Source organism: Nerophis lumbriciformis, linkage group LG17 (assembly GCF_033978685.3).
Source record: "Nerophis lumbriciformis linkage group LG17, RoL_Nlum_v2.1, whole genome shotgun sequence".
Taxonomy (NCBI): Eukaryota; Metazoa; Chordata; class Actinopteri; order Syngnathiformes; family Syngnathidae; genus Nerophis; species Nerophis lumbriciformis.
This window is the reverse complement of record NC_084564.2, coordinates 11,163,178-11,189,000: the sequence shown is the minus strand read 5'-3', so window position 1 is coordinate 11,189,000 and position 25,823 is coordinate 11,163,178. Positions and strand designations below refer to the sequence as shown.

At 38.7% G+C, this 25,823-nt stretch overlaps 1 protein-coding gene across 1 annotated transcript; it reads left to right on the top strand.

Moving 5' to 3' along the window:
- Positions 1-1,714: 1,714 nt before the first annotated feature.
- On the top strand, positions 1,715-25,805 carry abcf3 (ATP-binding cassette, sub-family F (GCN20), member 3). The gene is made up of 21 exons (XM_061972020.1): positions 1,715-1,857; positions 4,157-4,304; positions 4,375-4,451; positions 4,523-4,578; positions 4,641-4,738; positions 4,815-4,937; positions 6,318-6,584; positions 6,659-6,739; positions 6,820-6,879; positions 8,152-8,208; positions 8,341-8,363; positions 14,010-14,065; positions 14,172-14,372; positions 14,446-14,522; positions 14,592-14,636; positions 19,428-19,560; positions 19,626-19,714; positions 24,905-24,996; positions 25,078-25,210; positions 25,278-25,365; positions 25,442-25,805. The coding sequence occupies exons 1-21, from the start codon at positions 1,782-1,784 to the stop codon at positions 25,598-25,600; spliced, it is 2,139 nt and encodes a 712-aa protein (XP_061828004.1). The 5' UTR covers positions 1,715-1,781; the 3' UTR covers positions 25,601-25,805.
- The last annotated feature ends 18 nt before the right edge of the window (positions 25,806-25,823 follow it).

Below are 25,823 nucleotides of genomic sequence, written 5' to 3'. Positions count from 1 at the left end.
TTTTTACCTTGAAAATCATTTTTTACCTTCAAAATAATTTTTTCCCTTAAATCATTTTTTACCTTGAAAAAAAATTTTTACCTTGAAAAATTTTTTTTACCTTGAAAATTTTTTTTTACCTTGAAAATCATTTTTTACCTTAAAAATCATTTTTTACCTTGAAAATCATTTTTTACCTTGAAAATCATTTTTTAACTTGAAAATCATTTTTTACATTGAAAAAAAAATTTTACCTTGAAAAGTTTTTTTACCTTGAAAATCATTTTCAACCTTGAAAAAAAAAATGTACCTTGAAAAAATGTTTTTACCTTAAAAAAAATGTTTACCTAGAAAATCATTTTTTACCTTGAAAATCATTTTTTACCTTCAAAATCATTTTTTCCCTTGAAAATCATTTTTTACCTTGAAAAAAAAATTTTACCTTGAAAATTTTTTTTTACCTTGAACATTTTTTTTTACCTTGAAAATCATTTTTTACCTTAATAATCATTTTTTACCTTGAAAATCATTTTTTACCTTGAAAATCATTTTTTACATTGAAAAAAAATTTTTACCTTGAAAAGTTTTTTTACCTTGAAAATCATTTTTTTCCTTGAAAATCATTTTTTACCTTGAAAAAAAAAATTACCTTGAAAAACAAATTTTACCTTGAAAATCATTTTTTACCTTGAAAATAATTTTTTACCTTGAAAAAAAATTTTTACCTTGAAATTTTTTTTTACCTTGAAAATAATTTTTTACATTGAAAAAATTTTTTTACCTTGAAAAGTTTTTTTTACCTTAAACATTTTTTTACCTTGAAAATCATTTTTTACCTTGAAAATCATTTTTTACCTTGAAAAAAAAAATGTACCTTGAAAAAAAATGTTTACTTTAAACATTTTTTTTACCTTGAAAATTTTTTTTACCTTGAAAATCATTTTTAACCTTGAAAAAAAAATTTTACCTTAAAAAAATTTTTTTACCTTGAAAATCATTTTTTACCTTGAAAATCATTTTTTACCTTGAAAATAATTTTTTACCTTGAAAAAAAATGTTTACCTTGAAAATTTTTTTTACCTTGAAAATCATTTTTTACATTGAAAAAATGTTTTTACCTTGAAAAGTTTTTTTTACCTTAAACATTTTTTTTACCTTGAAAATCATTTTTTACCTTGAAAATCATTTTTTACCTTGAAAAAAAAAATGTACCTTGAAAAAAAATTTTTACTTTAAAAATTTTTTTTACCTTGAAAATTATTTTTTACCTTGAAAATCATTTTTAACCTTGAAAAAAATTTTTTACCTTAAAAAATTTTTTTTACCTTGAAAATCATTTTTTACCTTGAAAATCATTTTTTACCTTGAAAAATTTTTTTTACCTTGAAACATTTTTTTTACCTTGAAATTCATTTTTTTCTTTGAAAATCATTTTTTTCTTTGAAAATCATTTTTTTACCTTGAAAATAATTTTTTACCTTGAAAATCATTTTTTACCTTGAAACATTTTTTTCTAACAAAAATAAAATAAAAAAGGCTGCTCTATGACAACTAACTAAACACATCTGTAAAAAAATAAATAAAATACAAAAAAATATTTAAAACATGTAAAAGGATGCCATTGCTGTTTGAGTTAATGACTGTACTATACTTTGCAAATAAATGAGCGATTCACAAAAGACCCGTATGGAAACGTCGCCGTTCCAATTGACGTCACTTCCGTCGGAGTGCGAATGTCCCAGTCGGTTTGCCGTAGAATATACACAGCTAATTTACTTCCGTCGCCAAGTTGGGTGGCCACAATGGCGACGACGTACGTGGAGATACTGAGGAGCGAGTTTCCTGAGATTGACTCGGAATTGTTCAACTACATCACAGGTGAGCGGCGGACTGACAGTCGTCGTACGCCGGGTAACTTCGCTCACTGTCCACCGGACAAGGGCTGTCATCCGGGCGGGAGAAGCTCCCCGAAGTAGCCGGGTAGCTTAGCCGGGTTGGGTGCCGACACGCCGGCTAACACGCCTCGTCGGTCGTGAGCATTGAGAAAGTGTGCTTTAAAACCAACCAACTGTTAATAACATCATATTGAGATATTTTAAAGTAATATAACGTTGTTGTTTTTTTCAAGTTTTTTAAAAGTTGATATTAAAACCTAGCTAGGAAGTTAAGACCTAGCCTCCATTTATTCGCATGCCAATCCAATCCACTTTATTTATATAGCACATTTCAACAACAAAAATGTTTCCAAAGTGCTGCACAAAAATATCAAAAACAAGATTCAAATACTATCCTTAGTTCCACCAATGACTGAATACAAATAAAATAAATAAATATAAAACCAATATGAAAATAAAAATGATTTAAAAACTATTTTAAAGGGTAAAACCAATTAAAACAATAAAAAAATAAAAACACATGCCGTTCGTATGCCAATCCAATCCACTTTATTTGTATAGCACATTTAAACAACAAAAATGTTTCCAAAGTGCTGCACAAAAATATCAAAAACAAGATTCAAATACTATCCTTAGCTCCACCAATGACTGAATAAAAATAAAATAAAAACATGCACCTGGGGATAGGTTGATTGGCAACACTAAATTGGCCCTAGTGTGAGAATGTGAGTGAGAATGTTGTCTGTCTATCTGTGTTGGCCCTGCGATGAGGTGGCGACTTGTCCAGGGTGTACCCCGCCTTCCGCCCGATTGTAGCTGAGATAGGCTCCAGCGCCCCCCGCGACCCCGAAGGGAATAAGCGGTAGAAAATGGATGGATGGAATATAAAACCAATATAAAAATAAATATGATTTTAAAAACTATTTTAAAGGGTAAAACAATAAATAAATAAATAAATAACAATTAAAAACACATGCCATTCGTATGCCGATCCAATCCACTTTATTTATATAGCACATTTAAACAAAAAAATATACTATCCTTAGCTCCACCAATGACTGAATAAAAACCAAATAAATATAAAACCAATATAAAAATAAATATGATTTAAAAACGATTTTTAAAGGGTAAAACTAGAGATGTCCGATAATATCAGCCTGCCGATAAATGCTTTAAAAAAATGTAATATCGTAAATGATCGGTATCGTTTTTTAAATTATTGGTATGTTTTTTTTTGTTTTTTTTTTATAATTTTATCAACATAAAAAACACAAGATACACTTACAATAAGTGCACCAACCCCAAAAAACTCCCCCATTTACACTCATTCACACAAAAGGGTTGTTTCATTCTGTTATTAATATTCTGGTTCCTACATTATATATCAATATATATCAATACAGTCTGCAAGGGATACAGTCCGTAAGCACACATGATTGTGCGTGCTGCTGCTCCACTAATAGTACTAACCTTTAACACTTAATTTGACTCATTTTCATTAATTACTAGTTTCTATGTAACTGTTTTTATATTTTTTTACTTTCTTTTTTATTCAAGAAAATGTTTTTAATTTATTTATCTTATTTTATTTTATAAATTAAAAAAAAGGACCTTATCTTCACTATACCTGGTTGTCCAAATTAGGCATAATAATTTGTTAATTCCACGACTGTATATATCGGTATCGGTAATTAAGAGTTGGACAATATCGGATATCGGCAAAAAAAGCCATTATCGGACATCCCTAGGTAAAACCAATTAAAACAATAAATAAACATGTAAAAACACAGAGGAGCACACAACTCACGTAGTGTTAAAAGCCAGAGAATAAAAGTGGGTCTTAAGACGAGACTTAAAACACTCCACTGTGGGAGCAGTTGGAACATGGAGGGGCAGAGTGTTCCAGAGCTTAGGGCCGACCACAGAGAAGGCCCTGTCTCCCCTGGTTTGAAGTCTCGTCTTGGGCACCACGACCTGGAGCTGGCGCGCGGGAGTGTAAATTTGGATGAGGTCCGAGATATAATGAGGTGCCAGTCCATGCAAAGCTTTAAAACCAAACATCTACATTTGAACATCAATTCTAAAATCAACAGGGAGCCAGTGCAAAGTCTCAAGAATTGGGGTTATATGCTGGCGTTCCCTGGCCCCTGTTAAAAGTCGTGCTGCCGCGTTCTTCACTAACTACAACCGGGAGAGAGCTTTTTGCCGTAATTATTGTTTGATTACCGCCAATGTAAAGTTTCAGCTCCACGTGCAAACATGACATTTTTGTGTGCATTCAGGCGTGTTGGGCAATGGCGGGTCTGACTTCGAGGACGGCGAAGATGTGTTTGACGCCATCGGTGGAGTCCTACAAGAGATGTCACCTGACAGCAAAAACGAGGACGATATCAGGGACATCTGTCAGCTGATGTTCAACACACTCCAGCTGTGAGGATGGGCTGCGGGGGGGCGTGGCTTGGAGATGACAAATGTTGCAAATGTGTGTGTTTGTTGTCAGGAGCCCCTGTCCCGCCGCTCAGCGCCAAGTGTTGCTGGACGCGCCGGTGCAGCTGTCGCAGATGTCGACGGACACGAGTGAGTGCTTGTGTACCTTGTAGGGGGGCGGGGCCTTCGTGTCGCTCACGCGTGCTTCTACTCCTTCACAGCCCCGGCCGCCAAAGAAGTGCAGGGAATCTGGATGATGAAGCGTTCTCAGAACACGGTACGTCCTACTCGCGCGTTCTCTGCTGGCTTACGCCGTCACCCCTTTCTCGTGTCCTTCAGATGGTGGACGCCAAGAAGCTGGAGAAGGCGGAGGCCAAGCTGAAAGCCAAACACGAGCGGCGGAACGAGAAGGATTCCCAGAAGACGACCAGTCCGATGTCGGTCCCCGTCTCTTGCACGTGTCGCTCTCTCTGTCCTGTCTGCGCCTCGTTCACCTGTCTGTCTCACATCCAGTGTCCTGGATGAGGCGTCGGCCAGTCAGGCGAGCAGTAAAAAAGATGCCCGGGTCGACCAGTCGACAAAGAACCGCAGCTACGACATCCGCATCGAGAACTTTGACGTGTCTTTCGGAGAGAGGTGACGTGGCGAGGACCTTTTCAATCAATCAATCAATGTTTATTTATATAGCCCTAAATCACAAGTGTCTCAAAGGGCTGCACAAGCCACAACGACATCCTCGGTACAAAGCCCACATACGGGCAAGGAAAAACTCACCCCAGTGGGACGTCGATGTGAATGACTATGAGAAACCTTGGAGAGGACCCCCCCCCCTCTAGGGGAGACCGAAAGCAATGGATGTCGAGTGGGTCTGACATAATATTGTGAGAGTCCAGTCCATAGTGGATCCAACATAATAGTAAGAGTCCAGTCCATAGTGGGGCCAGCAGGACACCATCCCGAGCGGAGACGGGTCAGCGCAGAGATGTTCCCAGCCGATGCACAGGCGAGCGGTCCACCCCGGGTCCCGACTCTGGACAGCCAGCACTTCATCCATGGCCACCGGACCTGTGCCCCCCTCCCTCCACAAGGAAAAGGGGAGCAGAGGAGAAAAGAAAAGAAACGGCAGATCAACTAGTCTAACAGGGGGGCTATTTAAAGGCTAGAGTATACAAATTAGTTTTAAGATGGGACTTAAATGCTTCTACTGAGGTAGCATTTCTAATTGTTACCGGGAGGGCATTCCATAGTACTGGAGCCCCAATAGAAAACGCTCTATAGCCCGCAGACTTTTTTTGGGCTCTGGGAATCACTAATAAGCCGGAGTTCTTTGAACGCAGATTTCTTGCCGGGACATATGGTACAATGCAATCGACAAGATAGGACGGAGCTAGACCGTGTAGTATTTTATACGTAAGTAGTAAAACCTTAAAGTCACATCTTAAGTGCACAGGAAGCCAGTGGAGGTGAGCCAGTATAGGTATTAATATAGGTATATATGTATATAAAGGTATATACAGTATAGGTATAGGTATATATGTATATAAAGGTATATACAGTATAGGCGTAATATGATCAAACTTTCTTGTTCTTGTCAAAAGTCTAGCAGCCGCATTTTGTACCAACTGTAATCTTTTAATGCTAGACATAGGGAGACCCGAAAATAATACGTTACAGTAGTCGAGACGAGACGTAACGAACGCATGAATAATGATCTCAGCGTCGCTAGTGGATAAAATAGAACGAATTTTAGCGATATTACGGAGATGAAAGAAGGCCGTTTTAGTAACACTCTTAATGTGTGACTCAAAGGAGAGAGTTGGGTCGAAAATAATACCCAGATTCTTAGCAGCGCTAAGATCAAGAAGCAGCAACATAGATGACGCATCAGAATCCATCGTTAGCAGTAGATCATTAGTCATTTTTGCGAAGAAGTCACTTCTTAATTAGGAGTGGCAGCAAATTGTTACCATGGCAACATTTCAAATTAGCAACACGGAAGTGTCCTTGCCTCTGCAGGTGTCTGCTGCAGGGGGCGGAGCTCTCTCTTGCGTCGGGCCGGCGGTACGGCCTGATTGGTCGGAATGGGCTGGGCAAAACGACGCTGCTGAAGATGTTGGCCAGCCGCAACCTGCGAGTCCCGCCGCACATCTCCATCCTGCACGTGGAGCAGGAAGTGGCCGGCGACGAGACGGCGGCGCTGCAGAGCGTGCTGGAGAGCGACACGTTGAGGGAGGACCTCCTGAGCGAGGAGCGGCGTCTGAACGCGCGCATCGCCAACGGCACGTAAGTTGCGCCCCCCTTGACGGAGCAGAGGACAGGGGAACGCTTCTGAGGGTTTGACGTGTTTGTCGTCTCAGGGCTGAGGGGACGGAGAGCGTTCGCCTGTCGGAAATTTACGGCAAACTGGAGGAGATCGAAGCGGACAAAGCCCCGGCCCGGTAAGTGTGTGTGCGCGTTGAAAATTATTCAATCAACGGATGCAAAAGACGACCATGTTGACACTTGTCTCAATCATCAGAGCCTCCGTTATCTTGGCTGGGCTTGGATTTTCTCCCAAAATGCAGCAGCAGCCCACCAAGTGAGCGCACACATACACACACACACACACACACACACACACCACAGGGTTTTTGTGAGCGCAACATCTAAGGCCATGTCCCCACGAGCACAGATACTTAATAAACGCATACTTATCTCTGCGTTTCGGCCTCTTGTCCACACGCAGACGCATACTTTTCTTTTTAAAAACGCAGACTTTTACAAACGCTGGCCAAAGTGTAGAGTTCCAAAACTCTCCGCTAGGGATGTCCGATAATATCGGCAGGCTTTAAAATGTAATATCGGAAATGATCGGTATCGGTTTCAAAAAGTAAAATGTATGACTTTTTAAAACGCCGCTGTGTACACTGACGTAGGGAGAAGTACAGAGCGCCAATAAACCTTAAAGGCACTGCCTTTGCGTGTCGGCCCAATCACATAATATCTACGGCTTTTCACACACACAAGTGAATGCAAGGCATGCTTGGTCAACAGCCATACAGGTCACATGGAGGGTGGCCGTATAAACAACTTTAACACCGTTACAAATATAATGATAAATGGGTTATACTTGTATAGCGCTTTTCTACCTTCAAGGTACTCAAAGCGCTTTGACAGTATTTCCACATTCACCCATTCACACACACATTCACACACTGATGGCGGGAGCTGCCATGCAAGGCGCTAACCAGCAGCCATCAGGAGCAAGGGGTGAAGTGTCTTGCCCAAGGACACAACGGACGTGACTAGGATGGTAGAAGGTGGGGATTGAACCCCAGTAATCAGCAACCCTCCGATTGCTGGCCAGCCACTCTACCAACTTCGCCACGCCGTCCCCTAATATGCGCCACACTGTGAAACCACACCAAACAAGAATGACAAACACATTTCGGGAGAACATCCGCACCGTAACACAACATAAACACAACAGAACAAATACCCAGAATCCGATTCGATTCAAATTTTCCCTAACACTCCGCTTGGAATTTTTCGAAGCCTGCTGGTGTTTGACATAAGTCCCCTGGGAAAGATAAAGACAAATGTCATTCAGTGACACCACCATTTTCAGAAGATTTGGATTCTATCGATCGCTGTCAATGACGCAAGAGGAAATGACGTAAGTAAGAGGAAATGACGTAAGAGGAAATGACCCCGGAAGTAAATGGGGCGGGGGGAAGGTTTTTGTAGGGGGAAGAAATTTGGTGTGACAGAGCCAGGTGTGTTCTGGTCTCATAGGAGGATTGTGAATACCCCAGAAAGTGCAGTTCCCCTTTAAAGGTTTGGCTCTGGCCACTTGCTGCTTTTCTCGCAGGGAGTTTTCCGGAGGATGGAGGATGAGGTTGGCCCTAGCAAGAGCCCTGTTTGGTCGGTGAGTTCCTTCCCCCCCCCCCCCACTCAAACCCTGACAGCTGTCAATCAAAGTGCATTTTGACTGACAGCAGAGTACCTGCTCCTCCTGTACACCTAAATAATACGTTTTTCTGTGTTTGGTCGTCGCCAGGCCTGACCTGCTGCTACTTGACGGTGAGTCACTCCGAAACTTACACTCCACGGATAGATCTGAAGTTGATTTAAGTGTTCAAAGTAAAAATGATTTATATTGATATGACTTATTTTTAACATTTAAGAGTAAGGGGCCTTTTGCGCCATCTTGCTGCTTTTCAAAAAATAATAATCAGGCATGTGATTTTTCCGTCTAAAGTCGGAATTCCGTCTTTTTTAATCTCGGGGGGGGGGGGGGAAATAATTATCTCCCGTTTTTCCGTTTTTTTTCCCGACCCTAAATCAAGATTCGAGACGTAGTTTATATTACACCGTAGTTGATTGGTCGATATGTTCTTTGTGACCAATCAGGACATCTGTTATGAATAATAATAATAATGGTTATTACCGCCATTTTCCATATGTAAACGATGTCGGTTCTCGAGAGAAAGGACGCTTTACGAGTAAAAGGAATTGATAAACATGTCAAAAATAAGTTTCGATGGGACTGGATGGAAAGGGAAATCACTGATACTGTTGGGAAGAAGGAAGTTACGACTTTGTTCGGTGATTTTATTCGGAAAATCGATCGTCCCGGAAAGGTTTTGTGCACGTGGTGTCATGATAATACTGACTATGGATCACGAGGTTTCAAGGCTTTGGAAGTACATGCGAAACGCCAAAAACATATGAAACAACTTGAAGCAAGGAAAACGTACTTTTCACTAGCTGGTACTTTTGGATGTCAACCGAAAGTGAGCAAACCTTACGGACTTCATCCTTTGTTTACATCGACATCGACCGTAGACATCGAGAGGAAAGATCCACCCAAACAACCCACTTCAGTTGCAGACAGGGTTGTTAATAATGAGGTAAGCTAAAAAAATATTTGCTTGCGAAATACGCATGTTTGTTTTAAATATTAACCAATTATTGCTTTGCGAAATATAAATGGGTTTTTCTAAAAATAAAAAGCCACGTGAAAATATATTATGAAATTACAGAAATTCAAAGAGTCGCATTATTGATTCCAGTTAACAATTTATTTGAAATAAATTTGCATATAATACTATTTTGTAATATTAAGCTAATGTGTGAAGTGAACTGAAGTAATGTGGTAATACTATAAATAAACTGTAGATAATAACACTGATCAATGTGACACCTGTGGATGTGAAATGAACACAAGATGTAAATATTAGTGACTAAATACTGTTGGGACTGAACCATATACAGTGATTCATTAGGGTAATTGGTTTATGTATGTTCTATTAATGATGTGTTCATGTCTTTAAACACTCAAATATTTTCTTCAAATGGTGCTGTCTTTGTTAATTTTAGCATGTTAAATTGGTGAAAAACCAGGACCTGGCGGGGGGCCTTCGTCCCCCAGACCCCCGGAAATGTTTTCAGTCTTTTTCATTGTGGTCAAATCACATGCCTGAATAATGACTCAAAAGCAATGTTGTTATGGATTATTGATCTGCTTAAGGCTCCAATTACTTCACATCAAATATTTGAACATATTTTGGGGGGGAAATATTGCAAATTTTGTGTTTTTGCCAATAAAAAAGGGTCTTTGTTTTGGGTTTTTTGCCAAAAAAATTTACCTTAATGTTCACAGATCTGAAGTTGATCTATAGATATTCCAAAAGAATATAAATTACTTGTTTTTAACACTTTTATAAGTGGGGGGCCTTTTGGATCCCCGGAACCTCTAGTCCAGGGGTGCTCATTACGTCGATCGCGAGCTACCGGTCGATGGTGGAGGGTGTGTCAGTCGATCACCAGCCAGGCATTAAAAAAATAGTCCTAAAAATGAGCGATCATAAATCTTCACTATGACGTCACTTTCGTCACTTGATTGACATTCACGGCACCCGAGGGTCTTCTGAGATGACGCTGGCTGCTGCCAGCTCATTAAAATTACCGACTGGAAGGCGAGAAACACTTTATTTCAACAGACTCTGGCGCCGTACCTGTCGTCAAAACTCCAAAGACCGACTGCACAGTTGCGCTAACAAAATAAGAGTCTCAGAAAGCTGGCGTGCACAAGCTAGCAAGCTACGGAGTTTGCCGACAATGTATTTCTTGTAAAGTGTATACAGAGGAGTACGGAAGCTGGACAAATAAGATGCCAAAAACCAACCACTTTCATGTGGTATTGGACAGAAAGGAGGACTTTTTTTCTCCTCCATTCGAAAATACGGACGTTATCCGCACCACTGTCTGATTCCTATCAATGCAAGTCATCAGAATCAGGTAATACACCAACTTATATTCTTGTCTTCATGAAAGAAAGGAATCTTATATGTGTTAAACATGCTTGTATTATCTTTAAACACCTTTAACTTGTTAACAATATTAACTATATGTGTTAAACATGCTTGTATTATCTTTAAACACCTGTAACTTGTTAACAATATTAACTATATGTATTAAACATTCTTGTATTATCATTAAACACCTTTAATTTATTAACTATATGTGTTAAACATGCTTGTATTATCATTAAACACCTTTAACTTGTTAACAATATTAACTATATGTGTTAAACATGCTTGCATTATCTTTAAACACCTTTAACTTGTTAACAATATTAACTATATGTGTTAAACATGCTTGCATTATCATTAAACACCTTTAACTTGTTAACAAAAACATATATTTCATAAATAAGTAAATATAAATTATATATATGAATGAGGTAGATCCCCACGACTTGAGCAATTGAAAAGTAGCTCGCCTGCAGAAAAAGTGTGAGCACCCCTGCTCTAGTCTGATTTTTTTTTTTTAAACTGTCATTGTTCAAAAAAAAAAAAAAAAAAGAATCAAAAGCAATGTTGTTATGGATTTCTTACATATTTAGGGCTCCAATTATATGGAGGTTAGTTTGTGTCTTTATTATGAAGGTTTTTTGTTTTAATTTATGTAGCTGAACTTTTGGTGTTTGAGTTTTGTCAACGGAATTATTTTTTTTTACATCAAATTATGCTGACAATTTTGCCGAATAAAAAAGTGTTTTTCAAAATTCTGTCTTATAAAATTCAGTGCAGAAATAGTCTTCGCTTTAAAACTCCCGTCATCGGCTCGTTCTGAGACAGGATTGATCGCTTCGGTCTTAATTTACCGGAAGTTAGTCTTGAGTTTTGAATTTTTCTGCACTGAATTTTTGGTCACAATTTTCTATTCAGTGAAATTGTCAGCATAATTTCATGTCAATAAATTCAGTTCACATCATTTAAACGCAAAAAATGTTGTGGCATAAATTTCAGTGTCCCAATAATATTTTGTAATGAAGACACAAATGAACCTCCATACATTTACCGTATTTTTCTGACTATAAGTCGCAATTTTTTTCATAGTTTGGCCGGGGGTGCGACTTATACTCAGGAGCGACTTATGTGTGAAATTATGAACACATTAGCGTAAAATATCAAATAATATTATTTATCTCATTCACGTAAGAGACTAGACGTATAAGATTTCATGGGATTTAGCGATTAGGAGTGACAGATTGTTTGGTAAACGTATAGCATGTTCTATATGTTATAATTATTTGAATGACTCTTACCATAATATGTTACGTTAACATACCAGTTGGTTATTTATGCCTCATATAACGTACACTTATTCAGCCTGTTGTTTATTTTAAATTGCCTTTCAAATGTCTATTCTTGCTGTTGGCTTTTATCAAATACATTTCCCCCAAAAATGCGACTTATACTCCAGTGCGACTTATATATGTTTTTTTTCCTTCTTTGTTATGCATTTTCAGCCGGTGCAACTTATACTCCGAAAAATACGGTACCATATAAATATAACTACACAATACGAAACCAAACAAAAATCATCAACAAGCAAACTGATTTATAGACTCAGATAAAATATGACTTTCCTTTTAAAAACCTGTTTACTTCCAATGCCAGTGAGAATTCGAGGCAAGTTATTCCAGAGCGATACAGATCTATAAATAAAAGATTTCCGCAAAGCATTCTTCCTGGGACGAGGGAGTACAAAATGCCCCTCACTAGACGCCCTGGTATTCTGATTATGTATAGTGCTACTGTAAACTATTTGGGCCATGAGAAAAGCAAGAATTTTACTACTGGTCACTGATTTGAACAATATTAGAGTGTTAGCTGACAAAGGAGGATTGTCAGATCCTCAAATTATTTTGTGATTTATTTTATTTTATTTTATACACTAGGCCAGGGGTCGGCAACCCGCGGCCCCGGAGCCGCATGCGGCTCTTTGATCACTCTGATGCGGCTCAGCAGCTTACTTGCCGAACCCCCCAATTTTCCCGTGAGACTTCCGGAATTCAGTGACTCTCGCAGAAAACTCCCGGGATTAATATTCACCGATTTTCACCCTTATATCTATAATAAGGGCGTGCCATGATGGTACAACATTTGGCACCCTCTACAATCTGTATTAATAGCGTGCCAGGCCAACACTTGTTATACATTATACATCTTCTGCTTGCACACGTACGTGACAGCAAGGCATACTTGGTCAACAGCCACACAGGTTACACTGACGGTGGTCATATAAAACAACTTTAACACTCTTACTAATAATGCGCCACACTTTGAACCAAAACCAAACAAGAATGACAAACACATTTCGGGAGAACATCTGCACCGTAACACAACATAAAGACAACAGGACAAATACCCAGAATCCCATGCAGCCCCGACTCTTCCGGGCTACATTATACACCCCTGCTACCACCAAACCCCGCCCCCACCCCAACCCTGCTCCCTCACACATCAACCCCCCCCCCCCCTCTCTGTGCGTCGGTTGAGGTGGGCGGGGTTTGGTAGCGGGGGTGTATAATGTATCCCGGAAGAGTTAGGGGTGCATGGGATTCTGGGTATGTGTTCTGTTGTGTTTATGTTGTGTTACGGTGCAGATGTTCTCCCGAAATGTGTTTGTCATTCTTGTTTGGTGTGGGTTCACAGTGTGGCGCATTATTAGTAAGAGTGTTAAAGTTTTTTTTATACCGCCACCGTCAGTGTAACCTGTGTGGTTGTTGACCAAGTATGCCTTGCTGTCACTTACGTGAGCAAGCGGAAGCCCACACAACGTGTGGCTGATCGGGCACGCTGGTTGTAGTGGGTGTTATATGCTGTACCATCTCGGCCCGCATGACGTTGACAATCGCCATTCATATAAAACCGGCGTGCCGCACCAGCATTCAAATTCCTTATTAAGGTGTGAGCAGCGTGTCTGAGACCCCTGGTTTATACATAGCACAAAGCAAAAAAAAAAAACTTTATGCAGTGTTATTTCATTTTAAATTTCAAAAAATTTTTGCGGCTCCCATTGTTTTCTATAATTTGTGAAACTGATCAAAGTGGCTCTTTGACTGGTAAAGGTTGCCGACCCCTGCACTAGGCTAAGCCACAGCGCCTCAAATGTTATCTTTTTAAAAAAAACTGAATTTAATAGGAAAAACATGAATTTTTTTTTCAGTCTTTTCAACTTTTTATAAGCCGCAGGGTTCAAAGCGTAGGAAAAAACTAGTGTCCAGAATTTAGAGTATTATAAAATGGCCATTGCCTGCTTTAATTTTTCAGTGTGTGTGGCCCTCAGGAGACCCCCCTGAGTAAGCCCGAAGAGGTACTTATGTACTTAGGTACTACTAAGACTTAAGTACTTAAGTGTATGTTTGTTTTCCAGAGCCGACCAACATGTTGGATGTCAGGGCCATTCTGTGGCTGGAGAACTACTTGCAGGTCTGAGCACCCTCTCACTTTAACCTTAGCGATCCTCATTGACAACAATGGGCACTGTTAGCGTCGAGCTAACGCAGAGGGAAAAAAACCTGCCTCCTCTCCGCAGACGTGGCAGTCCACCATCTTGGTCGTCTCCCACGACCGAAACTTCCTGAACGCCGTGGTGACCGACATCATCCACCTGCACTCCCAGAGGCTGGACTGTTACCGTGGCGACTACGAAAACTTTGTGAAAACCAAGGAAGACCGACTGAAAAACCAGCATCGAGAGTACGAGGCCCAGCTGCAGTACAGGCAACACATACAGGTGGAGTACTCCGTAGCCTAGTACTGCAATATACTGTACTGCCACATAGTGACCTGACCGCCTGGTGTTTCAGGTGTTTATCGACCGCTTTCGCTACAACGCAAACAGAGCAGCTCAGGTCCAGAGCAAATTGAAACTGCTGGAAAAACTGTAAGTCTGCAAGAGTCCACAGGAAAAGAACTTCGTAGTCGGAGAGTCGTAACTTGTGTTTGTCGGCAGGCCTGAACTCAAACCCATCGACAAGGAAGCCGAGGTGGCTTTGAGGTAATACAAATCTTCTACTTCCTGTAAGTGTACTTGAGGGTATATACTGTGTACTTGGTAGGAATGTAGTACATTTAAGTGTATACACTGTGTACTTGGGAACAATGTAGTACATACAAGTGTATAGACTGCATACTTGGCAACAATGAAGTACATTTAAGTGTATATACTGCGTACTTGGCAACAAATTAGTACATTTAAGTATATACTACGTACTTGGCAACAAATTAGTACATTTAAGTGTATACACTGCGTACTGCCAACAATGAAGTACATTTAAGTGTATATACTGTGTACTTGGCAACAATGTAGTACATACAAGTGTATATACTGCATACTTGGCAACAATGTAGTACATTTAAGTGTATACACTGTGTACTTGGTAACAATGTAGTACATTTAAGTGTAAATACTGCGTACTTGGTAACAATGTAGTACATTTAAGTGTAAATACTGCATACTTGGTAACAATGTAGTACATACATGTGTATTTTTGTGTACTTTTTAACAATGAAGTACATTTAAGTGTATACACTGTGTACTTGGTAACAATGTAGTACATTTAAGTGTATACACTGCGTACTTAGCAACAATGTAGTACATTTAAGTGTAAATACTGCGTACTTGGTAACAATGTAGTACATTTATGTGTATATTTGTGTACTTTTTATCAATGAAGTACATTTAAGTGTATACACTGCATACTTAGCAACAATGTAGTACATTTAAGTGTAAATACTGCATACTTGGTAACAATGAAGTACATTTAAGTGTATATACTGTGTTCTTGGCAACAATGTAGTACATTTAAGTGTATATACTGCGTACTTGGTAACAATGTAGTACATTTATGTGTATATTTGTGTACTTTTTAACAATGAAGTACATTTAAGTGTATACTCTGCATACTTAGCAACAATGTAGTACATTTAAGTGTAAATACTGCGTACTTGGTAACAATGAAGTACATTTAAGTGTATATACTGTGTACTTGGCAACAATGTAGTACATTTAAGTGTATATACTGCGTACTTGGTAACAATGTAGTACATTTAAGTGTATATAATGCGTACTTGGTAACAATGTAGTACATTTAAGTGTATAAACTGCGTACTTGGTAACAATGTAGTACATTTAAGTGTATACACTGTGTACTTGGCAACAAATTAGTACATGTAAGTGTATATACTGCGAACTTGGCAACAATGAAGTACATTTAAGTGTATACACTGCGTACTTGGCAACAAATTAGTACATTTAAATGTATATACTGCGTACTTGGCAACAATGAAGTACATTCAAGGGTATACTCTGCGTACTTGGCAACAAATTAGTACATTTAAATGTATATACTGCGTACTTGGCAACAATGTAGTACATTTAAGTGTATACACTGTGTACTTGGTAACAATGTAGTACATTTAAGTGTAAATACTGCGTACTTGGTAACAATGTAGTACATTTAAGTGTAAATACTGCATACTTGGTAACAATGTAGTACATACATGTGTATTTTTGTGTACTTTTTAACAATGAAGTACATTTAAGTGTATACACTGCGTACTTAGCAACAATGTAGTACATTTAAGTGTAAATACTGCGTACTTGGTAACAATGAAGTACATTTAAGTGTACATACTGTGTACTTGGCAACAATGTAGTACATTTAAGTGTATATACTGCGTACTTGGTAACAATGTAGTACATTTAAGTGTATATAATGCGTACTTGGTAACAATGTAGCACATTTAAGTGTATAAACTGCGTACTTGGTAACAATGTAGTACATTTAAGTGTATACACTGTGTACTTGGCAACAAATTAGTACATGTAAGTGTATATACTGCGAACTTGGCAACAATGAAGTACATTTAAGTGTATACACTGCGTACTTGGCAACAAATTAGTACATTTAAATGTATATACTGCGTACTTGGCAACAATGAAGTACATTCAAGGGTATACTCTGCGTACTTGGCAACAAATTAGTACATTTAAATGTATATACTGCGTACTTGGCAACAATGTAGTACATTTAAGTGTATACACTGTGTACTTGGTAACAATGTAGTACATTTAAGTGTAAATACTGCGTACTTGGTAACAATGTAGTACATTTAAGTGTAAATACTGCATACTTGGTAACAATGTAGTACATACATGTGTATTTTTGTGTACTTTTTAACAATGAAGTACATTTAAGTGTATACACTGTGTACTTGGTAACAATGTAGTACATTTAAGTGTATACACTGCGTACTTAGCAACAATGTAGTACATTTAAGTGTAAATACTGCGTACTTGGTAACAATGTAGTACATTTATGTGTATATTTGTGTACTTTTTATCAATGAAGTACATTTAAGTGCATACACTGCATACTTAGCAACAATGTAGTACATTTAAGTGTAAATACTGCATACTTGGTAACAATGAAGTACATTTAAGTGTATATACTGTGTTCTTGGCAACAATGTAGTACATTTAAGTGTATATACTGCGTACTTGGTAACAATGTAGTACATTTAAGTGTATATAATGCGTACTTGGTAACAATGTAGTACATTTAAGTGTATAAACTGCGTACTTGGTAACAATGTAGTACATTTAAGTGTATACACTGTGTACTTGGCAACAAATTAGTACATGTAAGTGTATATACTGCGAACTTGGCAACAATGAAGTACATTTAAGTGTATACACTGCGTACTTGGCAACAAATTAGTACATTTAAATGTATATACTGCGTACTTGGCAACAATGAAGTACATTCAAGGGTATACTCTGCGTACTTGGCAACAAATTAGTACATTTAAATGTATATACTGCGTACTTGGCAACAATGTAGTACATTTAAGTGTATACACTGTGTACTTGGTAACAATGTAGTACATTTAAGTGTAAATACTGCGTACTTGGTAACAATGTAGTACATTTAAGTGTAAATACTGCATACTTGGTAACAATGTAGTACATACATGTGTATTTTTGTGTACTTTTTAACAATGAAGTACATTTAAGTGTATACACTGCGTACTTAGCAACAATGTAGTACATTTAAGTGTAAATACTGCGTACTTGGTAACAATGAAGTACATTTAAGTGTATATACTGTGTACTTGGCAACAATGTAGTACATTTAAGTGTATATACTGCGTACTTGGTAACAATGTAGTACATTTAAGTGTATATAATGCGTACTTGGTAACAATGTAGTACATTTAAGTGTATAAACTGCGTACTTGGTAACAATGTAGTACATTTAAGTGTATACACTGTGTACTTGGCAACAAATTAGTACATGTAAGTGTATATACTGCGAACTTGGCAACAATGAAGTACATTTAAGTGTATACACTGCGTACTTGGCAACAAATTAGTACATTTAAATGTATATACTGCGTACTTGGCAACAATGAAGTACATTCAAGGGTATACTCTGCGTACTTGGCAACAAATTAGTACATTTAAATGTATATACTGCGTACTTGGCAACAATGTAGTACATTTAAGTGTATACACTGTGTACTTGGTAACAATGTAGTACATTTAAGTGTAAATACTGCGTACTTGGTAACAATGTAGTACATTTAAGTGTAAATACTGCATACTTGGTAACAATGTAGTACATACATGTGTATTTTTGTGTACCTTTTAACAATGAAGTACATTTAAGTGTATACACTGTGTACTTGGTAACAATGTAGTACATTTAAGTGTATACACTGCGTACTTAGCAACAATGTAGTACATTTAAGTGTAAATACTGCGTACTTGGTAACAATGTAGTACATTTATGTGTATATTTGTGTACTTTTTATCAATGAAGTACATTTAAGTGTATACACTGCATACTTAGCAACAATGTAGTACATTTAAGTGTAAATACTGCGTACTTGGTAACAATGAAGTACATTTAAGTGTATATACTGTGTTGTTGGCAACAATGTAGTACATTTAAGTGTATATACTGCGTACTTGGTAACAATGTAGTACATTTAAGTGTATATAATGCGTACTTGGTAACAATGTAGTACATTTAAGTGTATACACTGCGTACTTGGCAACAATGTAGTACATTTAAGTGTATACACTGTGTACTTGGCAACAAATTAGTACATGTAAGTGTATATACTGCGAACTAGGCAACAATGAAGTACATTTAAGTGTATACACTGCGTACTTGGCAACAAATTAGTACATTTAAATGTATATACTGCGTACTTGGCAACAATGAAGTACATTCAAGGGTATACTCTGCGTACTTGGCAACAAATTAGTACATTTAAATGTATATACTGCGTACTTGGCAGCAATGTAGTACATTTAAGTGTGTATACTGCGTACTTGTTAACAATGTAGTAAATTTAAGTGTATATACTGCATACTTGGTGACAATGTAGTACATTTAAGTGAATACACTGTGTACTTGGTAACAATGTAGTACATTTAAGTGAATACACTGTGTACTTGGCGACAATGTAGTACATTTAAATGTATACACTGTGTACTTGGTAACAATGTAGTACATTTAAGTGTATACATGTATACACTTAAATGTACTACATTGTTACCAAGTACACATTGTATACACTTAAATGTACTACATTGTTACCAAGCACGCAGTTTATACACTTAAATGCACTACATTGTTACCAAGTACACAGTGCACTGTGTACTTGTCAACAATGTAGTACATTTAAGTTTATATACTGTGTACTTGTCAACAATGTAGTACATTTAAGTGTATATACTGTGTACTTAGTAACTCCTACTGGTTTTTGTGTTCAGGTTCCCAGACAACTTTGAGAAGTTGTCCCCTCCCATCCTGCAGCTGGACGAGGTGGAGTTCTACTACACCCCCGACTTGCGCCTCTTCTCCGGGCTCAACCTGTCAGCTGACCTGGAGTCTCGGATCTGCATCGTACGTTGCGTCGCCCATCCGCATTGCCGCCTCGGCGCGACGTTTAACGGCGTGTTTTCTGGCAGGTGGGACAAAATGGCGCCGGGAAGAGTACCGTCCTCAAGCTGCTGATGGGCGAGCTGACGCCGGTCGACGGAACCCGCCAAGCTCACAGGTAGGAGTCCACATAAAGTCAGTGGCTACAATAAAGGCACAACTTTTATCACTCGCAATAGATGTTGATGCAATATGATATCAATACTTTTATTTTGTAGGGTCAAATGTCAGAAAAGATTTGATCAGGTGAAATGAGTCAAACAATGGTAGGGAGGGACGGGCACCGAAACTGTACTGAATCGATACCGTGACTCAACACTACCAATTTTCCATACTTTCGTGTGTGTTAAGTATTGTTTTTGTTAATATGTTAATTTTTTAAACAAGCTGATTATGGCAACTGTGATATCTTGTTTCATGATCACATTTCTGAGTCTCATTTGCAAGTTTGACATGAATTGCAAGTCCAAGATGTGAGATGGCAGCAGTGTGAAGTTAATGCTGTTATTCTGTTGCACCCTAAAAAGTGTTAGTACTGTATTTATTATGCACCAGCTGTTTGATTTTAATGTGAGTTTTGGTTGTAGTTTTCATTAACGAATTAGAAGGTGTTGAAATCGCCATGTAAAATCGCTAATGCTAGTCAGTAGCATGTCAACAGCTACTTACTTTAAAACTGTCATTGTTCAAAAAATAATAATGAATTAAAATCAATGTTATGAATTATTGACCTGTTTAAGGCTCCAATCGCTTAACGTCAGTAATTTCATCTTGAAATATTTTTTGGGGGAAATTATTGTATATTTTGTTATTGTTTGCCATATAAAAACAACGTTTTCCTAGACAAAAATGGCATAAAATAAACAATAAAAAAACAAACTTATAATGGTTGAAAGTAGGGATGTCCAATAATGGCTTTTTGCCGATATTCCGATATTGTCCAACTCTTTAATTACCAATACTGATATCAACCGATACCGATATCAACCGATACTGATATATACAGTCGTGGAATTAACACATTATTATGCCTAATTTGGACAAACCGGTATGGTGAATATAAGGTCCTTTTTTAAAATATTAATAAAATAAAATAAGGTAAATAAATTAAAAACATTTTCTTAAATAAAAAAGAAAGTAAAACAATATAAAAACAGTTACTAATTGTAAGTGTATCTTGTGTTTTTTTAAATTGGTTTAATTAAAAAAAAAAAAAAAAATGATACCGATAATTTAAAAAAAATCGGATATTACATTTTAAAGCATTTATCGGCCTCTAGTTGAAAGTTTAAAAAAAGAATAAATAAATAAGAGTATGACTTATTTTTTAACACTTTTATGAGTGGGGCCCTTTTGGACCCCCATTTTTTTTTAATACTGTACTTATTTGACTGATGGTCCCCCCCACCCCCTAGTTTATTATTTAGATTTTAATTTTATGAATAATTTGTGTGGGTTACTTGTTTGGGGGAGGAAAAAAAAAGAACATTTGAAACGTGTTTAATTGTTTTTCTGGACTTTAGATGTCACAAATCCAAATCCAAAACAAAACTCTCATGGCTCCAAAAATAATAATGAATCAAAATAGAAATAATGTTTCTAAAAAAGGGCATAACATATTTATGCCATTTTATTATTATATAATAATAGCTTTATATCGGCAGATAGACCTGAAGTTGACCTAAAGATTTAAGCGTTGAATAGAACTAAAACAAAAATTATGACTGAGACCCTTTTGGGTCCTCGGGATTATGGAGAGAAAAAAAACTCACAAGCAGATTTTCCGGAAGTGTTAAACATTTTTTAATAAAAAAATCCACAAATATGCTGGGTCACGAATGCTGCAGTAAAAATAATACATAAAAAGCATCTGGGCAATAAATTGATATCAATATATATCGTGGGTAGACACGTAATCGATATCAATTTAAAAAAAAATGCCGTTTTTTTCTTCTTTGTCGGAAGTATGGCAGCAAGGTTGGTTGCATGAACGAAGGCACGCGCGCTCTGCTAACCGAGCAACGCAGGAAGTGATCACCGATCAGTGGGAGTGACACGCTAACAGCCAATCAGGCGACAGTATCAACTGTCACGTTTGGTTGATTCTTTGCATGGAGTGAGAAGATAAAGTCAAAATGAAGAAATCGTGGAGAAAAGAGAAGTCACCTGGACAGTACGGCACTTTTTTAAAGTCAGACCAATGTGGTCTGTAAGTGATGCCTTGGCCGTGCTCACCCTTTAGAGCACAGCTGTAACTTCCTGCCACTAAACCTGAAGAAAGTAGTTCTTTTCAGGTTTCTCTGTTTACATTTTTGCACTTTGCACTCTTTTCTTACACTTTATGAAGCATTTCTTAGATATTTTTGCACCTTCATTTGAATACAATCAGGTGTTTAATGTGATTTGACTGAGGGATTATAACCAGAGGAAGCTTACGTTTGAAATAAAAAATATTTTTCTTCCATTCCCTAAATGTCAGTAATTACTAGAGATGCCCGATAATGGCCTTTTTGCCAATATCCGATATTGTCCAACTCTCAATTACCGATTCCGATATCAAGCGATACCGATATATACAGTCGTGGAATTAACACATTATGATGCCTAATTTTGTTGTGATGCCCCGCTGGATGCATTAAACAATGTAACAAGGTTTTCCAAAATAAATCAACTCAAGTTATGGAAAAAAATGCCAACATGGCACTGCCATATTTATTATTGAAGTCACAAAGTGCATTATTTTTTTTAACATGCCTCAAAACAGCAGCTTGGAATTTGGGACATGCTCTCTCTCTGAGAGAGCATGAGGAGGTTGGGGGTGGGTAGCGGGGGGTGTATATTGTAGCGTCCCGGAAGAGTTAGTGCTGCAAGGGGTTCTGGGTATTTGTTCTGTTGTGTTACGGTGCGGATGTTCTCCCGAAATGTGTTTGTCATTCTTGTTTGGTGTGGGTTCACAGTGTGGCGCATATTTTTAACAATGTTAAAGTTGTTTATACGGCCACCCTCAGTGTGACCTGTATGGCTGTTAACTAAGTATGCATTGCATTCACTTGTGTGTGTGAAAAGCCGTAAATATTATGTGACTGGGTCGGCACGCAAAGGAAGTGCCTTTAAGGTTTATTGGCGCTCTGTACTTCTCCCTACGTCCGTGTACACAGCGGCGTTTTAAAAAGTCATACATTTTACTTTTTGAAACCGATACCGATAATTTCCGATATTACATTTTAAAGCATTTATCGGCCGATAACATCGGCAGTCCGATTTTATCGGACATCTCTAATTATAACCAGAGGAAGGTTAAGTTTGAAATAAAAATATATTTTTCTTCTACTCCCTATTTTCCATAGGTCCTAAAAAGTCAGTAATTACTAGGGATGTCCGATAATGGCTTTTTGCCGATATCAGATATTCCGATATTGTCCAACTCTTTAATTACCAATACCGATATCAACTGATACCGATTTATACAGTCGTGGAATTAACACATTATTATGCCTAATTTGGACAACCAGCTATGGTGAAGATAAGGTATGGCGTCACATTAGTGCCAAAAATCCGAGCGCATAAAAACTGTTATCGCGCGCTGATTCTCCACTTCGTGCGCGTGCGCGACACCCTTTTGCGCGCGCGTGGTGCCTTTCTGCGCGCGCGCGACACCTTTCTGCGCGCTCTCTGTGTACTCCTGGCATCTCACCTCGCGCTGTCATGTTTCTTTTTGGCACTTTGGGGGCGGGTATGCTTAGACGGCCCCTTCTTTCTGATTGGCTGTGAGCATTTTTCATATAACCAATCATTCTCCAGCGTAGCAACGTTGTAGCCATCTTACCTCGGACATCTAGCCTCAATCATTACATTGATGTCAATGGTACATGTACTAATTAAATTACCATAACTTGCTCGATTTTCGACCAATTTACAAACGGTTTGCCTTGTTACAAATCTTATTACATGTAGATATGACATAGGATGCTGTACCTGTTGAAATTACCTCTTTCGCTTTAAAAAAAAAAAAGACTTAATTGTGCAACATAGTTGTGTAGGGTCAGTGTTAGTCAGTTCTCTGATTATTTTAAACTGTTTCAGAATACATTATTAAAAGCTATTTTTAACATTTTAATAACAAAATTCAAAGATTATTTCATTAATTGTATGGCTGAATCAAAAGAAATTCCATAAATTAGAAAACAAATGTTCAAGAAGAAGTGAAAATATAAAATAATGTTATTGCTGGTGGACCAGTTCTGGCTGAAAGATGTGATTATGGTGTTTGTTGTCTTATTATTTATTTGGGTCACATTTTGTATTACCCTGTATTGTGTTTATGTGGTATGAAATAACCTTCATCAGCGCGCGACATTTTTTTATCCACTTCTTCCTCCGTAAATCTTGATACATATTGACGATGACCCGCCCTGCTATACTTCTGATTGGCTCTGAGCATTTTTCAGCATTTTTCGCCTGACCAATCAGAAAGAAGGGGCCGTCCAAGCATACCCGCCCCCAAAGTGCCAAAAAGAAACATGACAGCGCGAGGAGAGATGCCAGGAATACACAGAGAGCGCGCAGAAAGGCGTCGCGCGCGCAGAAAGGCGTGGCGCGTGCTCAGAAAGGCACCACGCGGGCGCAAAAGGGTGTCGCGCGCACGCACAAAAGGGTGTCGCGCGCGCGCACGAAGTGGACAATCAGCGCGCGATAACAGTTTTTATGCGCTCGGATTTTTGGCACTAATGTGACGCCATAATAAGGTCCTTTTTAAAAATTTAAATAAGATAAATAAATTAAACATTTTTTTTAATAAAAAAGAAAGTAAAAACAATATAAAAACAGTTACATAGAAACTAGTAATGAATGAAAATGAGTAAAATGAAGTGTTAAAGGTTAGTACTATTAGTGGACCAGCAGCACACACAATCATGTGTGCTTACGGACTGTATCCCTTGCAGACTGTATTGATATATATTGATATATAATGTAGGAACCACAATATTAATACCGGTAACAGAAAGAAACAACCCTTTTGTGTGAATGAGTGGGAGGGAGGTTTTTTGGGTTGGTGCACTAATTGTAAGTGTTTCTTGTGTTTTTTATGTTGATTTAATTAAAAAAACGATACTGATAATAAAAAAACGATACCGATCATTTTTGATATTACATTTTAAAGCATTTATAGGCCGATAATATCGGCAGGCCGATATTATCGAACATCTCTAGTAATAACTGTTATCGACCGATAAACACCGATATCGTTTTCAGCCGTATCGTCCCGCCCTAGTCTGTCGTGTGGTTTTTCAAAGCGTCTCTGTGCCAGGAACCTGAAGATCGGCTACTTCAGCCAGCACCACGTGGACCAGCTGGACTTGAACGTCTGCTCCATAGAGCTGCTCCTCAACAAGTTCCCCGGTAACCACGGCGACCCTCCCCGCATCTCAGCCCCCCCTCCCTGGGACACTCGCTGACCGCTGCGTTTATGTGGCTTCCCAGGTCGGCCCGAGGAGGAGTACCGACACCAGCTGGGAGGCTACGGCATCACCGGGGAGCTGGCCACCCGGCCCGTGGCCAGCCTGTCGGGAGGACAGAAGAGCCGGGTGGCCTTCGCCCAGATGACCATGGCATGGTAGCGAGAAGCTCCGCCTCCGACGCTCTTCGGGCGCCAGCATCTTCTGACCTGCTTTGTCTTTTAGTCCCAACTTCTACATCCTGGACGAGCCCACCAACCACCTGGACATGGAGACCATCGAGGCCCTGGCCACGGCCCTCAACAAGTTCCGGGTGCGCCCCAGCGTCACGTGTTGAGCTTCCCGCGCCCGCTCCTGCGCTCGCCGTCACGCCTCTCCTGTCTTTCCAGGGCGGGGTGATCCTGGTGTCCCACGACGAGCGTCTGATCCGCATGGTGTGCAAGGAGCTGTGGGTGTGCGACGGCGGCAAAGTGTGGCGCATGGACGGCGGCTTCGACGAGTACAGGGACGTCCTGCACGAGCAGTTCCGCAAGGAGGGCTACCTGTGAGGCCACGCCCACTCCCAGAAGCCCCGCCTCTTGTCTTGTCAGCGAATCGGCGACCGGAGCGGACTGTGTGACCTCTTGCTTCAGGTCATGACCTCTGCGAGCCGACTGGGTTTTGTCTTCAGGTCGGTGAACTCTGGAGGGGGAGGAGCCTATTTTAACCTTTTCGGTTTTAGGCGTTGACAACAAATAAAGGTGACACACACTTCCTGTTTACTTTTCTTCA